Source organism: Mirounga angustirostris, unplaced genomic scaffold, assembly GCF_029215605.1.
Source record: "Mirounga angustirostris isolate CCGP_5_RB_7025 unplaced genomic scaffold, mMirAng1.0.hap1 SCAF_9, whole genome shotgun sequence".
NCBI lineage: Eukaryota > Metazoa > Chordata > Mammalia > Carnivora > Phocidae > Mirounga > Mirounga angustirostris.
The window spans coordinates 28,875,817-28,901,395 of NW_026991717.1; the positions used below are offsets into that span (position 1 = coordinate 28,875,817).

General features: G+C 40.4%; 1 protein-coding gene and 1 long non-coding RNA gene across 7 annotated transcripts in view; both read right to left on the reverse strand.

Moving 5' to 3' along the window:
• Positions 1 to 24,930, reverse strand: part of HERC2 (HECT and RLD domain containing E3 ubiquitin protein ligase 2) — a 259,145-nt gene extending 234,215 nt beyond the window's left edge. For 5 of the 6 annotated variants that reach the window (XR_010404924.1, XR_010404925.1, XM_064570045.1 and 2 more), the window contains exons 1-3: positions 24,798 to 24,930; positions 24,067 to 24,169; positions 11,902 to 12,016 (exon numbers count right to left, since the gene is read on the reverse strand). Coding sequence is in view for 4 of the 6 variants with exons in the window: in XM_064570045.1 (XP_064426115.1) it covers positions 11,902 to 12,016; positions 24,067 to 24,138 (187 nt within the window). In the remaining 2 variants the exon portion in view is untranslated. The other variant, XM_064570043.1, reaches the window with a different exon arrangement.
• LOC135361540 (uncharacterized) lies at positions 17,761 to 21,584 on the reverse strand. The gene is made up of 2 exons (XR_010404923.1): positions 20,473 to 21,584; positions 17,761 to 18,667 (listed from the first exon to the last, which is right to left on the reverse strand). It is a non-coding gene; the product is annotated as an uncharacterized LOC135361540 (long non-coding RNA).
• Positions 24,931 to 25,579: the final 649 nt, after the last annotated feature.

Below are 25,579 nucleotides of genomic sequence, written 5' to 3' on the forward strand. Positions count from 1 at the left end.
GGGCCCAGGGGCAGCAGCAGCCTAGAGGTAGGAGACACCTCTTCTGTGTGGCTCCCCCAGGGCAGGCAGAAGAGGCATACCTCTAACAACCCTGGGCCACAATCAGGAAGACCAGCATTTCAATGTTCAAGAAGGTTCACTTATGTTTTGTTTTTACCTTAATCACTACCTTTAAGAAAGCTTGTTCACTATCATTTGCTTCTCAAAAATGGATTGTAGGAGAAAACTATGGGTAACTAAGCATATTAGTCAGTGTTCTACACAGAAAGAGAACCAAAAGAATGTGTAGGGAGAGAGAGAGAAAGGGAGAGATGGAGAGAGAAGGCATTTATTTTAAGGAATTGGCTCAAACAATTATAGAAGTCCAAGTCCAAAATCCACAGGGCAGACTGGCAGGCTCATGACCCAGGCAACAGTTATGTTACAGTTTGAATCCAAAGGCAATCTGGAGGCAGAATTCCTTCTTGTTGGAGGAGGTCAGTCTTTTTTCTATTCAGGCTCTTCAATTGACTGGATAAAGCCCACCCACATTATGGAGAGTAATCTGCTTTACTCCAAGTCCATGGATTTAAATGTGAATCTCATCTAAAACACACCTTCACAGAAATATCCAGAATAATATTTGACCAAATATCTGGGCACCATGGCCCAGTGAAGCTGATACATAACTATCGCACTAAGAGTCCCAATTAATCAAATACTAGTTAAAAAAGAGATATTGTATATGTTTTTGTATGACACTGAAATTTTTTTCTTTTAAGAAGTACAATTTTAAGAGATTTTAGCTATGAAAACTTTCTAACAGAACACAAACACAGAAGTGGCCATTCAAATTTCCCTTGATACTCTACTGCATTATAAAGATACAGTACAATATTTATTATGTCTATCTCATTATTAGTAACGTAATACATGTAACGTAATACATGTAACGTAATACAATAACAAACAATTTAAAGGTTTGGCAGCAGGGCGCCTGGGTGGCTCAGTTGGTTAAGCGACTGCCTTCGGCTCAGGTCATGATCCCGGAGTCCCGGGATCGAGTCCCACATCGGGCTCCCTGCTCAGCAGGGAGCCTGCTTCTCCCTCTGACCCTCCCCCCTCTCATGTGCTCTCTGTCTCTCTCATTCTCTCTGTCTCAAATAAATAAATAAAATCTTTAAAATAAAAAAAAATAAAAATAAAGGTTTGGCAGCAGATTAAATACAAAGATGTGTGTGTTCAATTGACAGGAAAACTTAATTCTCAAGTGAAAGAGAAAAAGTGATCCATCAAATCAATAATGGGATTTTAAAAGACAGAGAAATAAAATTAAGGAAGAATACTCAGTAGGATGGATAAGAGTAAAAAAGGCTTAAAGTATCCACCTGAATGACACATAAAAGGGCACTTATCCTCGGCGTCCCATCCTCCTCCAGGGAACTGGCACGCCCCTAGTTGGCCTGAAGCTGAGAGTACACACTAACTCACAACACAAATTACTTATTGGATCCCTCCTGGGTGCCAGTACTCTGCTTGGTGCTGGGGGTACCATGGTGAAAAAAGCAAAGCCTGTCCTCACAGGTTATGGCCATTACAAAGTTGTTACAGGCAGGGTGAGACATCAATGTCAAGGCACAGCAGGGTGAGGGGATGTGAACAAGACACAGGGCCTTGGTATGTGATCTAAGGGACCTTCCCTGGAAGCTTCTTGAATCTCCCTGTTCTGTTTTCTTCATATCTCTTTTCTTTCTGCTGACACTGTTTTATTGGTTGTCCCACTTAGAATGTAAGCTCCAGGAAAGGAAAGCAAGGGCCATACCTGGCTCATTCACCACCACATCCTAGCACCTACAATCACCCTCACTGACAGAGGAGGACCCCAACAATGAGGAGGCTGTGAATCAATGAGCAAATGAATGAATGACCCACATGCTGCACAATTCACCGCATCTCCCAGAAGGAGAGTGCTTTTCAAAGAAGTTCCAAAGACTGCAGTGTGGAGAAGGATCTGAATGGCTGACATGGGGAACAAAGAAGAAGGTGCAATTACACAGCACTGCCCAGGATGATCCATGGCCCCAGGCAGCCCACCCACAGTCCATGGGGCCCCTGCAGTCTGGATTGTGCTTCTCACCCACTCACTCATCTCTCCTTGACTCAATGCAGATGGACTCAGGAGGAGTAAATCTACTGATTTCAAAGAAAGATAAACTAAAATCAAGACAGAGACTGAGGGTTAAACTCTATGATACATTTTTGTACATTTCCCCTAAATTCTGGTATACCTCATATCCTGGAAGACTTTAATTTTTACTTAAAATGAAGGGTATGTTTCATATATGTACTTATATGTCCATATATCATCTCTGGAAACATTCTAAAACTAGTAATAATATTGCTAAGAAGGGAAAAAAAGCTCAGGTGTCTGGAGAACAAGATTGGGAAGGAACTCACTCTTTACTGAAAATTCTGTCTAAGCTTTTGAATGCTATAATCTGGGCATCAGCATCAATTTTTTTTTTTTTAAAGATTTTATTCATTTATTTAATTGACACAGAGAGAGAGAGACAGCGAGAGAGGAAACACAAGCAGGGGGAGTGGGAGAGGGAGAAGCAGGCTCCCCGCTGAGCAGGGAGCCCGATGCGGGACTCGATCCTGGGACTCCAGGATCATGACCTGAGCCGAAGGCAGTCGCTTAACCAACTGAGCCACCCAGGCGCCCCAGCATCAATATTTTTAATAAGATAAAAATCTAACACTGAACTTAGAAATAAATATGTGATATAAGAGATTTGAATTCATTCTTGCTGCACCTCCTCTAATCAAAAACAGGAGTTTCAGTCTCTCAGGCAGACATGTCCCTTCACAAACTGACTTATTTAACACGGGAATATGGACATCATTCACCCTAGACTCAGCACAGGGGACTCACAGGGACAAGAGAACTGATGAACAGACAGGACACTGACACTTCTGCCTGCACTTAAACACCACTATGAGAATCACAAACTATTAAGTAGCACCGACTGGGAGCCAGGTACTGTTCTGTGCACACCATAAATCAACTCAATAGTCAACTTCAACCCCATGAAGTAGGTGTGTGTTTCACCAATCCCGAGATGCACCTTTCCCAAAAGTCAGCATGCCAAATGGGATACATCAAATTCATAAGCAGTGAATTCTCTCCTGGTGATAAATAATAGCACATCTTACTGTTGAGGCATCTTAAGCTTGTTGAAATGCATTTCTTACCACCCAGATAGTGCACAGAGCATATATCTCACCCAGAGCCCTCGGCTGGTAAGGGCAGCATCACCCCACTGCAGGCCCCAGGGTCTGTGTACCTCACCACCTCACAGCCAACTGCAAGGCCAGACACCAATAAGCTGACCAGATTTGTATGGGGTGGATGAGATTATGGTGGAACTTTGGACAATTAAAAATATTTCAGATTCATTCAATGGAAAACCCTATATAGCCAAACAGACCCTTGATATCAAATACCACTGTAAGTACCCTTCACTGTGTATGTATATTTTCTTACCTCTGCAAGGAATTATTAACCATGAAGTCTTTTAAATCTAGTGGTACTCCTATTCTGATTCATTTAAAAGAAATAATAAAGGCTTATATAATCTAATAAAATGGAAATCAAGAATCCCCAGAAAACAAAGAAAGAAACTTCTGATACTTTAAATAGTAGCCAGCATTTTAAGGAGGAAAAAAAAATATATCTCTCAAAAATGAAAACATTGTGCACCATTGGTGGGAACGTAAATTGGTACAGCCACTGTGGAAAACAGCATCAAAGTTCCTCAAAAAAACTAAAAACAGAACTACCATATGATCCAGCAATCCCACTCCTGGGTGTATATCTGAAGGACATGAACTAATTTAAACAGATATCTCTATCCCCATATTTCATTGCAGCATTATTCACAATAGCCAAGAAATGGAAACAACCTAAGAGTGTGTCAACAGATGAATGGATAAAGATGTGGTGTATGTGTGCGTGTGTGTGCGTGCACACGCGCACAAATGCGTGCGCACACACACACACACAATGGAATATTATCTCAGCCATAAAAAAGGAAATCCTGCCACTTACAACAGTGGATGATTAGAACATTACGCTAAGTGAAGTAAGTCAGAGAAAGACAAGCACTGTATGATCCACTTATATGTAGAATCTAGAAAATCCGAACTCATAGGGAATAGATTGGTGGTGGCCAGGGGCTGCAGGAATGGGGTAAATGAGGAGATGTTGTTAGTCAAAGGGCACAAACTTGCAGTTACAATAGGAATCAGTTCTGGGGATCTAATGTATACCATAGTGACAATGGTTAACAAAAAAGTTTTGTATACTTGAAAGTTGCCAAGAGAATAAAGCTTAAATGTCCTCACCACACACAAAAATACAGTAATTATGTGACTGAGGTGTTAAGTAACCTTTATTGGGGTAATTCTTTCACGATGTATGTGGGCATTCAAATCATCACACTGTACACCTTAAACTTACACAATTTATCAATTATATTTCAATAAAGCTGAGGAAAAGAAAAAGATCTCTTAGAAACTGCTAAATTAGAAGCACCTTTACACATAGAATTCAAATTCACATCATCAAGGTGCACCCCTGCAGAAATCAGACTGACTGGACAATTCTGCCCAAAAACCGCTCTAATTCCATTCCCTCATGTGCTACCACAGTGGCATACAACAGAGCATATAAGTTTCCTAAACCTTGGGTTTGTTGTCTTAAGGAGGGTCTAGTTAATCTGACTTTTTCTAAATCTCCTATGCAAGTTTTACTCATTAGGTAACCTGACATGACTTCCACATTTTTAAGATTGTGAAAATGTAAGATTATAGACTCACTCTAATTGAATTAATATAAAATTCTGACAAACTTTTTTATATCAACAAAATTTATGTTGTTCTGTAGTGTATTAGCTTAAAAACAATATTCAAGTCTTTCATTAAAGACACTTGTCCCAATATGAAATTGATTTAATCAATAGCTAATCTGTGAACCCCTGAACAAATGCCAAGAAAGAATTCTAGGTCATCCGCCACCAAGCACAGGTTAATAAATACAAGCACACATATTTTTCTCTCAGATTGCTACTACAATGGCAGGATGCAAAAACAACTTTGCAACTTTTTTTTTTTAAAGATTTATTTATTTATTTGAAAGAGTGAAAGAGAGCACACGAGCGGGAAAAGGGGGAGAGGGAGACAGAATCCTCAAGCAGACTCCTGGCCTGGCACTGAGCCTGATGTGGGGTTCGATCCCAGGACCCTGAGATCATGACCTGAGCCAAAATCAAGAGAGAGCCACTTAACCGACTGAGTCACCCAAGCACCCCCAACTTTGCCACTCTTAATGAGCATGTTCTTTTTGCTCATTAAATATGCAAAATTGGGGGGGTTCTCATAAGGTGGACTCCAGAGCTCTGCGAAAATGCTCTAACACCTACTTCCCACTTTTCTTATCTGTGGTATAATAAAAATATATATTTGGTCTCAGAGCTCCTAAAACCCTTGGAATTTACCGAGGATAGGCATGTCTTTTGTTATTCTTAACAAACCCCTTTCCACCACACCAGAGTTTATACTAATGAGCTGGCTCGGGGTAGGGCCACTAGATAACCTCAGTGTGGGCTGGTCACCGAAAGGACCAGTGATTAGACAGTAAGAGCTGTCAGCCCTACCTCCTGACCTCCAAGAGGGGAGGCAGGCTGGAGATTAAATTATAGAAACTCTTAAACTATAAGACTGGGGAGTTTCCAGGTTGGTGGACACTCAGATGTGCTGAGGGAGTAGGGGGACCAAGAGAGGGCAGAGAAGCTCTAAGCCCCTTCCCCTATTCCTTGCTCTATGCATCTTTTCCATTTGCCTGTTCCTGAGTTGTATCCTTTATAATAGCCCAATAAACATAAGTAAAGTGCATTCTGTGACTAGTTCTAGAGAATTATTGAATCTGAAGGGAGTCACAGAACCCCTGAATTTGTAGTCAGCGAGGCAAAAGTGTGAGAAGTCTGGAAATCCCACTTGGCATCTAAAGTGAAGGCAGTCTTATAGGACTGAGACCTTAATTCATAGGGCCTGTACTAACTCTAATAATTGTCGGAATTGAACTGAATTGCTAGACACACAGTTGGTGTAAGAGAATTACAGAACTGGTGTGGAAACATGTATTTGATGTCAGAAAAAAACACTATCTGAATTAGAAGTTACTTAATTTGGACAAAAGTTGTAAGTAATATGGATGATTGAGATTAAACCAGAAAGAATGTGGCAGAGAAATATAAATATATATGCAAGATGATGAATGTTACTATCAAGGAAAAGAGCATTTTTTTTTAAAGATTTTACTTATTTATTTGAGAGAGAGAGAATGAGAGAGAGCACATGAGAGGGGGGAGGGCCAGAGGCAGAAGCAGGCTCCCTGCCGAGCAGGGAGCCTGATGCGGGACTCGATCCAGGGACTCCAGGATCATGACCTGAGCCGAAGGCAGTCGCTTAACCAACTGAGCCACCCAGGCGCCCAAGGAAAAGAGCATTTTTGTCTCAAAGAAAAATACCTAGTTATACCAGAACATGAAAGAATATGGTAAGGGCCAAGTGAGCAGATACAGTAAAATGTACAAGATTCCAGGGAAAGTGAACTTTATCTGCCTTGGTTTACAAAACCTGCAAAAATGTGTCAGAATTCACAAAGTTGATCAGTAAACAAAACTGTGAGCCTTTTACTACCAGACTGGGCTTCCTCTCTGTAACCACTTTTCCATGCCAGCCTGGAAAAGTCACAGTATAGCCACTCTCTTTCAAGCCCAGGTCAGCCTCCCCTGGAAGCTGTTTGATACCATCTTCCCAGGATCAGACTCTAAATTTTGAACTAAAAAATCATCAAGGTGTTTTTACATCCAAATGGTCTTTGGCACTTTCCAGATCACCAGAATAACAAACATGGGCTCCCACATCACGGAACTCATGATGAAATGCTCACAAGCAGGAGGAAGGCTGATCATAAAATTAGGTAGAGTTGGGATGTTCCTTATTTCTTTATTAGCTCACCACTACCATTAAAGTTTCCCTATGCTCTAGGCCCATAATATGGGAAGAGCTAGCAAATCAAAAAGAGAAAAGTAAGGTGCCTAGATTAATTTCATACAAGTAGAATGTTATGTAAACATACACTCTACAGTTCCCAGGACGGTGAGAGGCCCTAGAGATGCAACCATACCTCACTGCCCTCGCTATGTTCTAAGCCCCAAGGTAGACAATAACCAAATCCTCACACACAGCCATGAAGCCCACCCTGTCAAGAATTTTAGTTTTGTCCATTCTGATACTGTTGCAAAGTATAATTAATTAACCAGAGCTTTATGTCTTATCTGCTTCCTTCCAAAGTTGAAGGCCAAAAATGGGTCTTTAACAAACAAGAACAAACACAGAGCCTCAGCGGAACTACCAACCCTGTAGGGAACAGACTCCAGCAGAAGCTGACATCACCCCTTCCAATACACACCAGGCAGACTCCCAGAGGTGGATTAAGCCTTCCATCAAGGACTCAAGATCCAAAGCAACAAGAATTATGGAGGACAGAATAAAATTATGAGGGAAATCTAATTTGCTTTGGAATATGGTTGGGTTTTTTTAATAGTCTTATTTCCTAAAATAAGGAAAGCCTCATGAGGAGGCTTTTTTCCTTTCCTCTACATCTCTAACTCCCAATGCAATAGACGGTGCCGGTATAAACAACATGACACAGTCTTTGAAAAGGAAGCCTCATCAGCAGGACTTGGAAATGTGTTAGAAATGCAAATTCCCAGGCCCCATCACAAGTCTAAGGAATCAGACTCTGGAGGTGGCGACAGCATGGGTGTCTAACCAAGCCCTCCAGGTGATTCTAATGAACGACAAAGGTTGAGAACCCTTGGGCTAGGGATTCAAGATTTAATTCTTTGAGTTCCCACTGCAGGACAGAGTCTTGATTAATTTTCCTAATATTCGTGGCCCTCCGTGCAGTGGCTTTCAAACTTCAGGGTATAAACATGTCACCTGGGGAATGTGTCCACTGCACGAAGAGACATACTTCCCAGGATTTAAATGCCATAGGGCACGTGAAAGAGTACATTTCACTCCAGTCTGGCACAACCCATTCTGCTGCTTCCTGCTCCCTGCTCACTGTTCACTGCTCCCTGTCACCCCTGCACACCCACTCCCAGTTCTGCTTTCCACAGTTCTCCACTTGGAGGCCAGTGCCCACTTCTCTTGTATGACCCCAAACCCCACTGTCCCTCAAGCCCAGACCAGGTCTCTGTAACTATTGCTCAAACTTCTACCAACACTCCATGCCTAAAATGCTCCCACCCTGCATGTGGGTGACATCACAGGGTCTTTGTCCTCTGTTACACACCCTGGTATATGGATGCCTTTTTTTGCCCAAATAATCATGACTTATTGTGGGAGAAAGTCCACATTTAATGCTTTTTTACAACCTCCAAAGAAAAGCTATAAAACCAGCAGGAAAGCTGCCAGTCAGCACAGAATATAATGGAAACATTCATGTTCCAGAAAGAAAAAAAAAAAAAAATCAAAAACTTCTCTCTAAACTCTTAAAATTAAAACACATAAAGAGTACAGACTAGACACCACACACATACAAAAACTTCAAAACAATTACCACACTTTTATACGATATGAAGTCATAAGCTCCACAGAACTATAAAACATTGATCCTGATGTCAGTAAATTACATTTGTAGTACAACAGAAATAGCAATGAAACTTTCTCAAGAGGCCTGGCTTCAATTTCCAGCTCTGCTCCTGTTATTTGTGCAAACTGTGGCTTCTGTCTCTTGGTAGAGTTGAGGATTAAAGGAAATAATGAGAAAATACTTTCAAGAAAAGATGTAACAGCTAAGCAAAGTACTGGGTAATATTATTTCTACTATCTGCATAGACTGAAAAGGTTTATAATAAATGAAACAGCTCATGCTTAAATTCTTCATACAAGGTCAGCCCTAGGCAAAAATAAAAAATAAGCTTAGCGTATCTTTTAGTACCTTCTTTGGCTTTCCTTTTTTTATATACTATATTCCTCTCTGTACCTTCCCTCAAAATAATAATACAAACAACCTTAAATGGGGTGGTTTTTTTTAAAGAAAGATTTTATTTATTTGAGAGAGAGAGAAAGATAGCAAGAGATAGAGCCCGAGCAGGGGAGAGAGCGAGAAGCAGGCTTCCCACTGAGCAGGGAGCCTGATGGCAGGGCTCGATCCCAGGACTCTGGGATCATGACCTGAGCCAAAGGCAGATGCTTAACCAACTGAGCCACCCAGGCGCCCCTAAATGGGCTGTTAAGAGAAACATTCACTTGAAAAAGTATACGACTATAATCCTGTCTGTTTTTTTGTGCGGCAGGCCCCCAAAAATAAACACAAAACCATACTACTGTACTACTAAAAAAGAAAGGCAGCTTTCTTTCCTCATCAGCAGGGCCAGTAAACTCTACATGCGATTACAAAAGAAAATAAGAAAGCTTATCTCGGGGGAAGCAGAAATTATTAGAAGCCACTATTTCCCAGAAATAAGCCGCTAAAGGATTGAGCTTAACAACAATAAAAACCCATCCTAGGATGGTTGTTTGTGGAAGAAACCAATCCTTTCCCAAAGAAAGTAATCTCTGAAAATACAGCAAAGAAAACTGTGTATCTAAGGAACTTCTACTCTCATCTGTACTTTCCTCACAATTAACTACAATACCACCAACATATAATGTACATAGTCTTCTAAATGGAATTTGGTATATAAAAACCCACCTATGAAAAAAGTATTTTCTTTTTTTTTTTTTTTTTTAATTTTTATTTATTTATTTGACAGAGAGACACAGTGAGAGAGGGAACACAAGCAGGGGGAGTGGGAGAGGGAGAAGCAGGCTTCCTTCCTTCCTTCCTTTCTTCGGCAGGAAGCCTGATGTGGGGCTTGATCCCAGGACCTTGGGACCATGACCTGAGCTGAAGGCAGACGCTTAACGACTGAGCCACCCAGGTGCCCCGAAAAAAGTATTTTCTAACAATAAAAAGCACATATCATGCCACACCAAAAATAGAAACTTATTGAATGCCCAAAAAATGACCCCAAAAAACTATTCAGATGGGACCTACATAAAAAGAAATTATGCTTTGCAGGTGCCTGGGTGGCTCAGTTGGTTAAGCGACTGCCTTCAGCTCAGGTCATGATCCTGGAGTCCCAGGATCGAGTCCCGCATCAGGCTCCCTGCTCAGTGGGGAGTCTGTTTCTCCCTCTGACCCTCCCCCGTCTCGTGCTCTCTCTCTCTAAGTAAATAAACAAAAATCTTAAAAAAAAAAAAAAAAGAAATCATGCTTTGCTTTCTAACCACATGATTTTCAAAAGAAGAAAAAATACTCATCAAATATAGTAAGAAATACACTTTGAATTTTTCCATTTAAATAGTTTTTCTCAGAGCATCTTTCAGAACTAGTGTTTCATGAAAAACATTTTGGGAAACACTGTTTAATTCATTAACAAATACTGGATAACTGGGAAGAAGTGATGGAAAACTTTTTAAAACATACATAATGAACCACTGAAATTACTAAAACATTACCGAGTGAAAAAGGCCAGACACAAAAGAGGACACTACTACATGATTCCATTTACATGAAGTTCTAGAACAGGCAAAACTAATTAACAGTAAAGAAAGATCAGACCAGTGGTTGCCTCTGGAAAATGGGGTCAGGGATGGGCCAGGAAGGGGCCCAAAGGAACTTTCTGAGTGAGATGTAATGTTGAGAGAAGTTTAGGTTATACAGGTTACATTTATCAAAACTTGTGGAACAGTAAACTTAAAATATATGCATACATATTACTTAAAGACAAAAAACTAAACTGAACTCAATCAAGTAAATGATATGTCTGAGGGAGCTGGGTAAGATGCACCAATGGACAGAAGAGATCCAGGAAGCCCTGAGATAAACAAGTGAAAAGAAACACTTGTGGTAGGATCTGGGGGATGGGTTTGCAGCTGATCACTATGTAGATATTTCAGTTGTTCTGGGTGTATGGAAATTTTACCAATGAAATATCAGGGAAAAAAGAGGAAACTCTACTAGATGTTATAACCAAAAAAATATATTAATGTTTTCCAGTGTATTTTCAAATGGATACTATCTCCATTCTACAAGGAGAAGAAGAACCACTTTCTAAAGTAATTTTTTATCCACCTTGATGACTTTCAAATAGCGGGACCAACAAACTTCAACAGATCTCAAGAGGGGCTTTTCAGATTCTACAGGTCTGGGGTGGATACAGGCATCCATTTCTTTTCAAAGGCTCAACAGTTTCTGATTCATGGCCAAAATCAAGAGCAACTGAATTGTCATTGAAAGTCTTGTTGACTTTTCATAACAACAGGCCTAAACAAGAGTATTTACTGGTATTTCCCTGTGAAAAATACAAGATTAAATAAAATAAGGGGCCAAGTCCAGTCCACAGGCCAAAGGCTTCCAAAAAGTGTTTTATATGTTGCCACAGGAGAGTGATATAGGAAAAATTTCAGGAATAATTGTTTCACTCAATCTTACAATAACCACTATTTATAGTTATCCAAGGCAAGATATATTACAAAACTTAAAAGAAGAAATATTAACTGGGAAGGACACCACAGCAAGATAGCTTGCAATGAAAAGACCTTCATTCACAAAGAGCAATGAAATCCAGGTAGCTCATAATGTTAACTACAATGCAGACAACAATCTCCAAAGTGAAAACAAAATTTCAAAGAGTTACGCTTAAACACTCCTATTCCTATTGCACATTCCAAAATTTCTATAAAATATGATTTATAAAGGTCTTTACAAAATGAAAACTACTAGTAAGAGGTCCTTACCTTTTCTAGGAGGAAGCTCTCCATTCTGGTTTAATTCTGTCCCCGTATATACAATTTCTCCATCTTTAACCATTTCATTCCACAAGCCACAGAGCCCATCTCTTGTGAATGCAAGCTGGTAATGATAAATAACATAAACTTACAGAATGATCATACAATGCAATTCTTAAAGAATGATATGATTAAAAAAAACTCACTTCCTCTCATTTATTCAGTCAACATTTAATAAAAATCATCCCAAAAAATATAGTTAAGTGAAAAAGGCACAGTGCATAACAGTATATAAACAATGTTAACTTCTGCATAAGATACAAGAAAAAAGACATGCACATGTGCTCTGGAAAGATAAACCAAAAACGAATAATAATGATTACCTATGGAGAGACACCTGTGACAAGGGAACATGGCAGTACAGATGAATGAAAGCAAGATTTTGAGTAAACTTTATATATTTTTACTTCTAAACATATAAATGATTTTCATCTTCAAAAATTAAAATTAAATCATAAAAAAGAAAAATCTACAACTGGTAAAAAGCAAATTAACCTATGTTTATCACAAAGGAAAGTATTTCAGGGGCCTTTTCAATTATACATCTTTAGTCAAATATACTCTAAAGGAAAAATATCCTAAACTTTACTCATTGGTTTTACTGATAATCATAGTATTGATATTAAAATCTTAAAACTATCTCATATATATTGTATGATACAGCAATGTTAATAAAATAAAACATGTTTACAACAGTTATGTTAGTGTTACTAGCAACAAAGGTTTTAAGTGTGAAAGAGATAAATAGCAAGGATATTTTTAAGAACAAATTGAATTGGAAATCTCAATACAAATTTATATTTGAATACATCTGCTTGGGAAGGAGCTAGAATGAATGACAGACATTCTGAGAGCAATGAGTACTCCCAGCACCCAGACATCAATTTTTAAGTCTCACTTCCCATAAACAAAACCGGGGCTCTTGGAGAGAAAAAAGGCTGATTCCAGGTCCAGGACCAATAAAATGAGCCTGGAATATTTTGTGTTTGTACCCCAAAAAAGCTGTGTAAGGCCTTATGGGGACTCTACTGGCCAAATTTAAAACAATTTTGAGCATCGAAATACATAACTACAGTGGACTGCAAAAGTAAATAAAAACACAAGTCCACAGTGATATTCAAAGAAAAAAAAACAAAAATGCTCTCACTTGTCAGTACTTATGAGACAAAAAAGGCTTCCCAGAGGAAGAAGCCAATGAGGGCAGGGGCACAATAGACACCCAGAGAAGGCATCCATTCTGAAACTGCAGGGACAACAGAAGCCCTCTTACCAGAAACACAAAACACTTTACACTAAAATGGGCACATCTGTTTGGCCATATTTTAACAAAAGGCCAGCACCTTTTCTTTATTTACAAGTCCACTAACTTGTTACTTGTCATCATTCAAGCAGGCACCACCCTTATGAGGCATCCACTATTTCCAGTCTCCATTTCTTTACTTTTTTAAAAAAAGATTTTATTTATTTATTTGAGAGAGAAAGAAAGAGCATGCGAGCATGAGCTGGGGGAGGGAGAGGGAGAGGCAGACTCCCTGCTAAGTAGGAAGCCTGACGCTTCACTCAATCCCAGGACCCCAGAATCATGACCTGAGCCGAAGGCAGACATTTAACCTACTGAGCCACCCAGGTGCCCCTCCATTTCTTTAAATGTAGCAAGAATTAGGGTGCCTGGGTGGCTCAGTTGGTTAAGCTACTGCCTTCGGCTCAGGTCATGATCCTGGGGTCCCTGGATCGAGTCCCGCATCAGGCTCCCTGCTCGGCGAGGAGCCTGCTTCTCCCTCTAACCCTCCCCCCTCTCATGTACTCTCTCTCTCTCTGATTCTCACTCTCTCAAATAAATAAATAAATCTTAAATAAATAAATAAATAAATGTAGCAAGAATTAAAGGGCACTCTGTGAGCAATCTCAGTATAGAATTCTTCTAGACTTTCAAGACATTTTTTTTTTTTAAAGATTTTATTTATTTATTCATGAGAGAGAGAGAGAGAGAGAGGCAGAGGGAGAAGCAGGCTCCCAAGGAGCAGGGAGCCCGATGCGGGACTCGATCCCAGGACCCTGAGATCATGACCTGAGCCAAAGGCAGACGCTTAACCATCTGAGCCACCCAGGTGCCCCGACTTTCAAGACATTTTCCCTAATCCTTTACAGTTCTCTTTTACCTAACCTGTTCAAGTATTTTTTAGCATCTCACTTTTTTTTTTTTTTAAGATTTTATTTATTTATTTGACAGAGAGAGAGATAGCGAGAGCAGGAACACAAGCAGGGGGAGAGGGAGAAGCAGGCTTCCTGCCGAGCAGGGAGCCCGATGTGGGACTCGATCCCAGCATCCTGGGATCATGACCTGAGCCAAAGGCAGAGGCTTAACGGACTGAGCCACCCAGGCGCCCTAGCATCTCACTTTTATCCAAAGCATGTGTAGCAAGCAAAACTCTAAGACAGTCTTCAAATCCTCATCTCTTGCTGCACACATATCCTGTGTAATGCCCTCTGAGTGTGAGTAGGACCCATGAATAAGATGGGACATCACACCTGCGACCAGGTTTTGTTTCCATCTATGGCAAAGGTGAAGGAACTTCTCATATATAATTAAAGTCCCACAACTGTTGATTTCTAGTTATCATAAGGAAGATTATCCTCGGGCCTTACTTAATCAGGTGAAAGCCCTTCAGAGTATGGGGCCATCCAGAAGAGACATTCTCTGCAGTCACGGAGAGGGCAGCTGCCATGAGCCACCTATGCAGAGGGACAGCATCAAGGAGCCCATGACTCAGTTCCCCAACTGCAAGGAACTAAATTCTGCCAAAGAGCACTCCAATGAGATCCCAGATGAGAGCACAGCATGGCCAACACCCTGACTGCATGCAGCCTGTTAGACCCAAAGCAGAGGACCCAGCTAAGCATTGGCCAGACTCCTGACCCACAGAAACTGGGAAAGAGAATAAACATGAATCGTTTTAAGCTGCTAAATTTACAGCTAGTAACTTGTAACATAGCAACAGAAAACCATTTCAGCATCCAACTTAGTTTCATAGAAGCAACAGCTTTCTTTCAGCACTCATATTTTATTTGTTGACCTCACTAACAAGATAACTGCCATAAACATACTTAAAACTAAAACATGATTCTTGATAAAAGTATCAACCAGCGGGGGAAAAGTAAAGAGTGAGCCACAAACATTCAGCACCCCTTACGTTTTAATGAGGGAATGGAAAAGCTTGGCTCATTTGCTCATCCAGGTAAGAAGAGGGCTAATACTGCTAGGGTTCAGTCCAGCTCCCACACAACCACATAAGCATGGGAGGCAAACAGGAGCCAGACTAAACAGTCCCATGTGTGCTGTGCTCCAGCAGTTACACGCCATCTTTAGGTGGGCCAGGGAATAAATGATCATAACTTAAGGCATAACTCAGTATCAGTGCAACGGATGGAGACAGAGGAAGAAACTAGAAACAGAAAATAATTTAGGAGCCTACATCAAGAGTCTCCCCAAAAAACAGTGACAGCCTAAGCCAAGATGAGGAAAGTACTTAAGGCATTTCAGATCAAATGAGACAGATCAGATGTGAAAAGTGAAAAGGAGGTAGGGAACAGAAACAGATGAAAGAGAACTAGCTCGGTATTAACCACTGAGATTTCCACTAACTATGAACATGAGCATGGAGATCCTCTCCCCACACACACATGCGTACAGTCATATGCACAGCCATATATGTACATACATACATACACACACACATACACAAATACAAATCCAGATCTTAACAGAGTGTCAGGACTAGAGATTCAAATCTCTATATGTTTGTCATTGAAAGTCTTAACAGAGTGTCAGGACTAGAGATTCAAATCTCTATATGTTTACTGATGACTCCTGATGGGAGTCATCAGTAAATGAAATATAGACCACAACCTGGAGGAAATGCCAATGCCCAAAGAGAGTAACAACATCCTCAACCCTGACAGCACATTGGGATTACCCACAAGGTGACTGCATCAGTGTTTCTGGATGCAGTCCAGGTTGAATAACATTGGTGTTTAGAGCTATAAAAAAGGAAAACAAACATGAATTAAAGAATAAGCCAAGGAAGAAGCCCAGTTTATGTGGAAACAAGAATTGTTACTACCACGTCAGAAGGTAGAAAAGCAGGGCAGAAGCTGTGTGGAAGGTGGAGACTGGGTATCTGGACAACTGACGACACAAAGATGTAAATGAACCATGGACCCGAGTAACCACCATTTAAAGCACAATGGTCTGGGCATCTTAAAGGATTTGAGGAAAGAGGAACATTACTAAGGCAACAAAGCAAGCTTCCCTGGAGGAGGACATGAAAGAGCTAGGCTGTGGAAGGCAAAGAGGAAGCCTAGAGGAAAGCATTCCAGGGCAATGGAAGGAAAGCACAGAATCCCAAAGAGAAAGCCAGGAAATCAAAAATAATCACAGCATTGTAAGAACAGCCTGTACAGGAAATAAAAACTACCAATCTGTCATTTTAAGAGTATCTGTACAACTGTCTATTAGCTTGTCTTCATAAATAGCTAACTTCCATTAAAAAGTACCCAATGGGTGATGATACAAGTTTTAAATTTTAACTGTTTTTAGACAGAATCCAGATGCTTCTAATTAGTTTACTTGGTCTTAGGTTCCTTTTCCAATTTGTTCTCACACTCTTACTTTATACCTCTAAAATGACATAGCAGATAAAGTCATTTTCACCCTGAAAAGCAGACAGTAAGAGGGGTATTAACAGGCTCAGTTCTAAGGAACAGTAAACTAAAACTCAATTATTGACCAGGATCACACAACCCTGAGGCTATGAGAAGTGGGATTTGGGAAAAGGCCTAACTCCGAAGCTTGTTCTCCTCTCAGCAACACCACAACATGCACCCACACATGCAGGGAAGAGGCCTGGGAGAACCACTGAGTCCCCCATATTGATGCTACTGACACTTGAACACTAAAGAGGATTGGGCAAGCCAACCCTTAAAGTATCTATTAAAATGACTACTTCAGGGGATGCCTGGCTGGCTCAGTCAGTAGAGTGTGCAACACTTGATCTTGGGGTTGTAATTGAGTTCAAGCCCCATGTTGGATGTAGAAATTACTTCAAAATAAAATCTCTTAAAAAAATAAATGACTAATTCAGAATGCTTAAATGACTTATAGGTTAGAAAATGTTTATTTTACTTATCTTTAAAATATGCCTGTTATGTAATCTGTTCAAATACTTGCAGATACTAAAGTAAAGGTATCTGGCTTTTTTTCCTAGCCTTGCAGAAAAATACTTACTAAGCACCTGTTAAACACAGGACAACATATCGACTCCAAAAAAATTTTAAGAAAAGGTTTCTTTAAGCAACTGGGGAGGTGAGACAGAAACATAAAGTACCTCTGTTTTAAGACATCGGGCAGTCAGGAATAACAAGCCTGAGACCCAAGAGAGGAGTACAGCCCAAAGAACCTAAGGCTGCCTTCCTGAGAGGCACCTGCCAATTCTGTGAGCAGGGCTAAGACCAAGAACTGAGCAGAGCTGCTGAGAGACAGGCTTGAGTCAGGGTCCTCATGGGGGGAGGGCCTGTTAAACACGCCATGCTTTGAATGAAACTTCAAAGGGCCACACACACCAGAAGTACGTAGTGATCAGGAAGAAGCAGATGGCCTTCCTAGGGAAGGAGCCCTATTTTGAATCATTTCAGCCCCCAACTGTGCTGCAGTGACCTGGGACTGCTAGTGCTGTGTGATTGGTAGATCCTCTCCAGAGGGGAAATCGTTACCCAGAGCCTCAAATGATCACAATAATTTTTCAAATATAGTATCTGAAACTCAAACTAAAATAATAATGGATAAAGCAAGATGATGTGACAGAAAAATGAAAAAAATATATAGAAAACAACAGAAACAAATCAAGAGTGGATGCAGAAAACAGAAATATAGACACAGACTCTGTCCTAAAAGGGAGAGCCTGAGCAATGGATTTATTTGGCAGATGCCAGCCCAGGGCAGTGGGAGGCAGGGGAAGGGGGACAAGGGAACACATGAAGCACAAGATACAACATGTTACCACATGGGTAAGCAAACTAAAGCCTAGCCCACAGGCCAAATCTGGCCCACCACCTGATTTAATATGGCCCCTGAGCTAAGAATGGTTGTTGCATTTTTCAATGGTTGAAAAATAATCAAGGAAAATACTTTGTGACACATGAAAATAATGACATTCAAACTTCAGTATCTATAAAGCTTTATTGGAACCCAGACACAGTTGTTTATGTATTGTCTGTAGCATGACAATGGCAGAGTTAAGTAGTTGTTACAAAGAACATATGGCTCACAGAAATATTTACTATCCTGCTCTTTACAGAAAAAGTTTGCTGACTCCTATGTTACTGCACTGGCCCATACTTCACAGTGAACAGGAGACAACAGCAGATTGTCCACTAGGCACATTCACTAGGCATGTGGGACTCTTATACAAGTTTTATAAGAAGAAATCATGGAACAGTCCAAGGAGGGAATAAAAAGAAAAGGAATTAAAACACCAGTTCCCTTATCTGTCCTTGCCAAGAGGTGGATGTTCAGTCTATGGGGAGCTAACTCCTGCTCTCTCAGCACCTTGTAGACTATATCATTGGCTCCATGGTAGACAGCTGGGAAGCCATAATGAACAGCCTGTTGTGTGACATGACATCCAAGACTGAAGTGGAAGGGTCATCCATGGGCATGCTGGATGAGCATGGGGAAAGGGAGACACAGTCAAGGAAACTAGAACATAGTAGGTAAACAAAATACCAAAGCACTTGAAACGAAACATTTAAAATAGGTGCATCTTACTAAGTATAACTATACCTCAATAAAATTCATTTAAACAAAACCATGGAAATTTTAGAACCAAAAAATACATTATCTATAATTAAGAATGCTGAATGAGATTAAAAGCAGATTAAGAAGGCCTGTGCTTCTTCTGCCTATGAAAGATTAACTTCTTTAGGAGTTACCTCTCCACTATAATCAACTAGAAAATCAAACAAAATATATCAAACAGCCCAGAGCTATGATCCCTAAGAAGGGCAACAAATGAAGCCCTACAATTGCCCAAGCTGACTGCCTAGAAGCAGCTTCCAGGATGCAGCACAGGAAAGGGGAACCCAAATAGAGCCCAGAGGTCTTGCTGAGTTGAGGAGACAGATCAGCTATAAGAGGTTAAAATGACAAGAATACAGGTGAAGGGGGATCTGCAGAGAAAGAGTGAACTCTAAAGATGGGCAGATGGGACCCCTTGAGTCTTGGGCTGAATACTGAATTGGGCATGGGTTAAGAAAACTACAAAGGCTGGGGAAAGAAGCACTAGAAAGAAAAAGGCAGAATCCCCATGATTCCCAGTCTGAGAAAAGCTTGTGTTTCCACCAACCAAAATGAAAAAGACCTCCTATCACACCAAACACTTGGAAGAGTCCTAAGAAGGATACTGCCTTAGTAAGGCAGATAAATTAGTACATGACTAGAGGTTGTATTAGATCAGCCTGAACAAACCTGAGGATCAAGCTTTGAAAAAATTAAATTGATTCCAACAAACTTACATGAATGCCAGACAAAACTAATGCTCTTTAAAGAAAGAAAACAAAATCCAGCACAGAACAACATAATATTGTCCAGCATTCAATAAAAAATTACCTGACATGCAAACACACCCCATGACCAAAGCAATCAATCAATGGAAATGACAGAAGCAATCAATAGAAATAAATCCAGATGTGACAGAGATGATGGAATTAGCAGACAAGAACATTAAAAACTCTATTATAGATACGTCCAGATGCTCACAAATAGGAAAATATGAAACTGATGACAAGTGAAACAGAAGATATGAAAAGGACCCATATGGAACACCTAGAGATGAAAAATACAACATCTAAAGTGAAAACCTCAATGCGTAGAATTAATAGGTTAGACAATGTGTAACAGTTATACTATAATGTACCATGTCTAAGCAGAATTCTATTATATAGTATGTTTTCTCCCTTTTATAACTCATTTACTCTAGGTTCCACACATAACTGTAGGTGCAATGACCACCATCACTCTTCACGTCAATCTACAGTCATTCGGTCATCTAAAGATCCTTCTCTGCTCACTTCCTCAAGAAGAGCTCATGGGAACAGTGTTTGTTCATTGATAAAGTTGTGTCCTTTTGCTTGAAAAGTCAGTTTTGGTAGAACATAACATCCTTGCCTCCCATTTTCTTTTCTTGGGAGCCATAAATATGTTACGGAATCTTCTTCTACAAAAAAATCTTATCAGATCTGATGGTAACCTCATATTTATCTTTCCCTTATAAATATTATTAGTCTTTTCTAAAAACCAGAAGTTAGTTTTTAAAAAAGACTAACAAAATGTTTAAAGCCCTGGCAAGACTAATCCAAAATAGAGAAAATACAAATAACCAAAATCATGAATAAAAAAGTGAGCTATGCTACCTATCCTACAGACAAAAAAGTAATCAGAAGATGTCATTATGAATATTAAGTTACCTGTATTACAAAATTCTTTTATTTCTACATCTCATCTGTCAACTGGAAAACCTGAGAATAGAATTTACCAAGATGATCACATTTATGTTCTTTAATCTACTGATATTCTAAGCATAAAGTAACAATATATACATTTAATAATTTTAAGTTTAATTTTAAATTTTAACTTTTATCTTTACTCATTCTAAATTGATTAGAAGAAGAGACAAATAAATTATTTGAGTTTAATTATTAATATACTCAACAACTTTGATGGACCTCAAGGGCATTATACTGTGAACAAAACCAGTCTTAAAAGATCACATATCATATGACATTCTCAAAATGACAAAATTAAAGAGATGGAAAACAGATTAGTGATTGCCAGGGTCAGAGATGGTGGGGAAAGGATGGTGTGACCTATAGAGGGGCAAGAGGAAGGAGATCTTTGCGGTGTGATTACACAATCGGCACAGAACTATGCACACATTGTTCCAATGTCAATTTCCTGGTTTTGATAGTATACTATAGTTACATAAGATGTAACCAATGGGGGAATCTGGGTGAAGAGTATACCGTGACCTCTCTACTTTCTTTGCAACTTCCTGTGAGTCTATAAATTATTTCAAAATAAAAAGTTAAAAAAAATTGCATCATACATATCTAATTTCATGCTCCACTTCAAAGAATCCAAAAATAGAAACTGTAGGAGATTCATCTGAGTACAGATTATGCAAGAAAAAGATAACACCATTCTTGGAGCCATGCTCAAAGACACACCCCTAGCCTTACATCAAAACTAGCAAATAAATGTGCATATATGATTTAAGAATAAAAAGCTTTTAAGGTATCATTTTTTTATAGGTCCTTTGCTTAACTGACTTTTTGCTTCATTGAGAAACAACCAATCATATCAGACAGGACTTTTACTTTAAATATAAGAATGGTACTGATTATGTAGCTAACATCTCTTAGCTCTATATTTTATTGCCTCTTCAAGAGAGTTGCAAAGGAAATGGCAATTCAAGGTACTCCACACAACAATCAGAAAAGAGTGTTGAAAAAGTAAAAAGCAGGGCGCCGGGGGCGCTCAGGCGTTAAGTGTCTGCCTTCAGCTCAGGTCATGATCCCAGGGTCCTGGGATCAAGCCCCCCCCCCCCCCCCCCCCGCATCGCACAGCAGGGAGCCTGCTTCTTCCTCTCCCACTCCCCCTGCTTGTGTTCCCTCTTTTGCTGTCTCTGTCAGATAAATAAAATCTTTAAAAAAAAAAAGAGGGGCGCCTGGGTGGCTCAGTTGGTTAAGGGACTGCCTTCGGCTCAGGTCATGATCCTGGAGTCCCTGGATCAAGTCCTGCATCGGGCTCCCTGCTCAGCAAGGAGCCTGCTTCTCCCTCTAACCCTCCCCCCTCTCATGTACTCTCTCTCTCTCATTCTCGCTCTCTCAAATAAATAAATCTTTAAAAAATAAAAAAATATTTAAAAAAAGAAAGAAAAGTAAAAAGCATTATATATGTAAAAACCACATATATGCCTGTCATATAACTGGCACTCTATTAAAGGCAGCTTGTTGCAACATCATAGGCCTGACACATCGTAGGCCTAAACACCTATGAACAAGAAAGTCTAGGATTAGTGCCTGTGTTCTTTATAATATACACATATTAAAAGTTTTCACTGCCTCCAAAAATATTTCCTTTCTAAAGTCACTAAAACCTTCACAGGCATTTCAAACAAAAATAGCCACAGAAAATAGATTTGCTAAATTCTATGGCTAAGAAACATGTTTCTACCCCACATAATATTAATTAACGAGGTGTCAATTCTGTTCCCAATACAAAAACCCTACCTAAGGAATGGGACACTTCCCACTCCAGTTGGGAGAGACATCCCAATAGGGTAAGGGTAAAAGCTGTCAGTATAAGGCTTGCATCTGCAATGTGTGTCTATAGGAAGGATTCCAAAGAGTGAAACTAAGTCTAAGTCATTTGTTAGGGTAAAACGACATTTGCTCCTCACATTTAATAAGCAATGCTGGAGAAACTATATAAAACCAAGGTCAGCGATCACTTTTTTCATGATATTAAGTAGCTTCAATACCCACAACACATTTTCCCTCTGGGGCACTCTCCAAAACCTACGTCTCTTCATATATTCCTAGGATGAGTTTGGAGGACTTCTGACTAATATTTGAAATGTCTAAGAAGGGCTAAGCACTATATATTACACTAAGTAAATCAAAGGTAAAATAACTCTAAGGTGTAAGTGGTGTTTCTTTTTATGTACATCTGCCTGACTCATCATAGGCACTCAACTCAGCATTAAACTGGTTTTAGATCATGATGCTAAAACTCATATTATGCAGTTATTCAATTATGATTAAAAAGAAAAACTTCATAAAGTTCTTTACTTCAACAAGTTCTAATAAAACAAACACTAATAAAAAAATGAAGTCTTAAAATCAGTTTGCCTAAATCTCAAGATTTCAGAAATAAGAAATTACTCATCTCACCTCCCCCTACCACGCTTTAAAAAAAAAAAATGACAAAGGAAAACAAACAGTAATTGCTAAATAAAAAGCAATGTTTAAACAAAAAACAAACCAAAAGAGTCACTACTATGCCAATTCTTGGCCCAATTCTGTGTGCTTTAATCTAACATTACCCCATTAATAACTGTCCCAAAATCCACAACACAGTTCTAAGCACTTGGCTCTTACACCTACTGGGACTCAACACTTTAAATAAATAAATAAAGAGAGATTATAATACTTCACTACAAGTATCTATGATCAAGTGCTTATAGAATATATGACTCTTGATAAACTGTGATGCACTATGTAAGATTGTATTGAAAACCGGAGATTACTTGAGAAATACTTAAAATGGTTAACCTCAGGAAAGAGAAAAAAAGCCATATATACTACAAAATATTTCAGACACTTCTTTTTGCTGTTAATATGGAGTTACAAAAGTAGTTTTTCCAAACGATTTACAAAGAAAACTAACTTGGGGTAAAAAAAAAAAAAAGTCTATAGAAAGATTACTGCTATTATTTATTTGATAATTTCTGAACAAGCTTATAATTACATTATTAAAACATTAGAGTCTAAGGCCAACATTTTGTTTCCACGCATTCTTTATGTGAAAACCTGAGCACTCCTCTTAAAAGACCAGTCACAAAAACAAACAGCTCAACTGAACTCTTGTCTCCCCAGAAACAAAAACACAGGGTCCCATAAAATGAGTGAGTTTCTGCAGGACATAATAAATTACTACATGTCACTTCTTCCCCTCATTAACTGAACATCTCAAAACTATCACGAAACAGTCAACAAGGTTAAGAATACTACAGACCTCTTAAAAATAATAATAGAAAAAATGTTTGCATAAACAGATCTCAAGTTTCTTGCACTTACACATAACTGCAACTAAAATGTAGCCACAATCTATAAAAACTGATACAATAAAGGTGCATTTTAAATTATAGGAAATAAACCTGCTTCTCTAATAGGCAAGATCCGATCTGCATCCTCGTACTTATCCTATATAAAGCCGTAACCAGAAATTTAAATATGGAGGCAGGAACACACCAAGAAAAAAGCATGTCAAAACCCCACCTGTATATCTGTTTTCAACCATTTGGAGTCAAGTCGAGTCTGGGCAGCCAAGCAGAAAGAATCAGAGGGCATCTTTCCTCCAGTTTCCTCCCAGTTGTCAGTCCTGCAAGTAGAACATAAATGTTGGAAGACCTAAAGCTTTTCAGAATTGTACCAAGACCCTCCCGCAAGGTTTAATGCGGCAAAAAGAACAGAAAGATGGGAGAGGAGAACAGGTGGGGGAGGGGAGGGAGAGGGGGAGAAAGGAAGAGAAAGATGGAGAGAGACAGGGAGGAGGATGGAAGAAAAAGCCTACTTCCAATACAGGTTAAGAGCCACACACAGGATTCGCCTGGTTTCTGTACTACGTCTGCGAGACCTTGAGAATGGACGGTCACAAGAGACCAAATCACAATGTCATCCCCTTCCCTTAAATCCAAAAGGTAAACACACAGACGACAGGAAGCCCACATTTCAACGACAAATGACAGTGGCATGCATCTACCACTTTAACCTATACCAGTACTGGTGCGTGAAACAAACTAATCAAAAGTCACGTCTGCGGAAAAATCCAAAACAATAATCACTTTGAAATGGAAAGACAGTCCGAGACGCGCGCCACGGGCGGTCCGCGCAGGCCCAGGTCCGGCGGCCGCGCCAACGCCCGCCGCGCCCCAGCCCGACCGTGCCCTGGGTTCCGACCCGCACTGCCCTAGCGGCTGGCCGCCCTCGCTGCCCCCGGGGATGAGGACCTGACGCGCAAAGGCCCCGCCGCCTCACTCCGGCGGCGTGCGGACACAGCCTCCAAGCCACCGCTGGCTCCGCCGGCGCTGGTGATCCCGGTATCTCTCGCGACCGGAGAGGCGGGCCGACTCGGGACTACCGCCCCCACGGACCAGCCAATCACAGCGAGGCTACTCGCTGGACCAGCCAATGGGGAAGAGGAGCCCTCTCGCCCTTCCTCCCTACTCCCCTGCTTCGTTCAATCCTGCTCATCTTCCTCCTTGGGGTTCACCCCTTGCGGTCGGGGCCAACCGCAGGCGCCGGGAGGCGGGATTTCCGCCTCATGCAGGCACTCCAGTCCCGGGTTCCGCACAGCGCTGGCGAAAAACCTGCGGGCAGGGTGGAACGTGAGGTGACTGAGGTGCTTCAGCACGGAGTGGCTCGGGTGTGTGCCAGGGGCACACGTACAGGGGAGAAGAGACTCGAGGTTGGCTCCAGTCGGCTAGAGCCTCCTGTCTGCACTGAAAGCAGCTGCAATCCTAGCCTGAATTCATGGAGCGGCTGGTAGCAGGGGACTTGGAGAAGGAAATCAGAACTTTTTTTTTTTTTTTAAAGATTTTATTTATTTATTTGACAGAGAGGCACAGCGAGAGAGGGAACACAAGCAGGGGGAGTGGGAGAGGGAGAAGCAGGCTCCCCGCAGAGCAGGGAGCCCGATGCGGGACTCGATCCCAGGACCTTGGGATCATGACCTGAGCCGAAGGCAGTCGCTCAACCAACTGAGCCACCCAGGCGCCCAGGAAATCAGAAC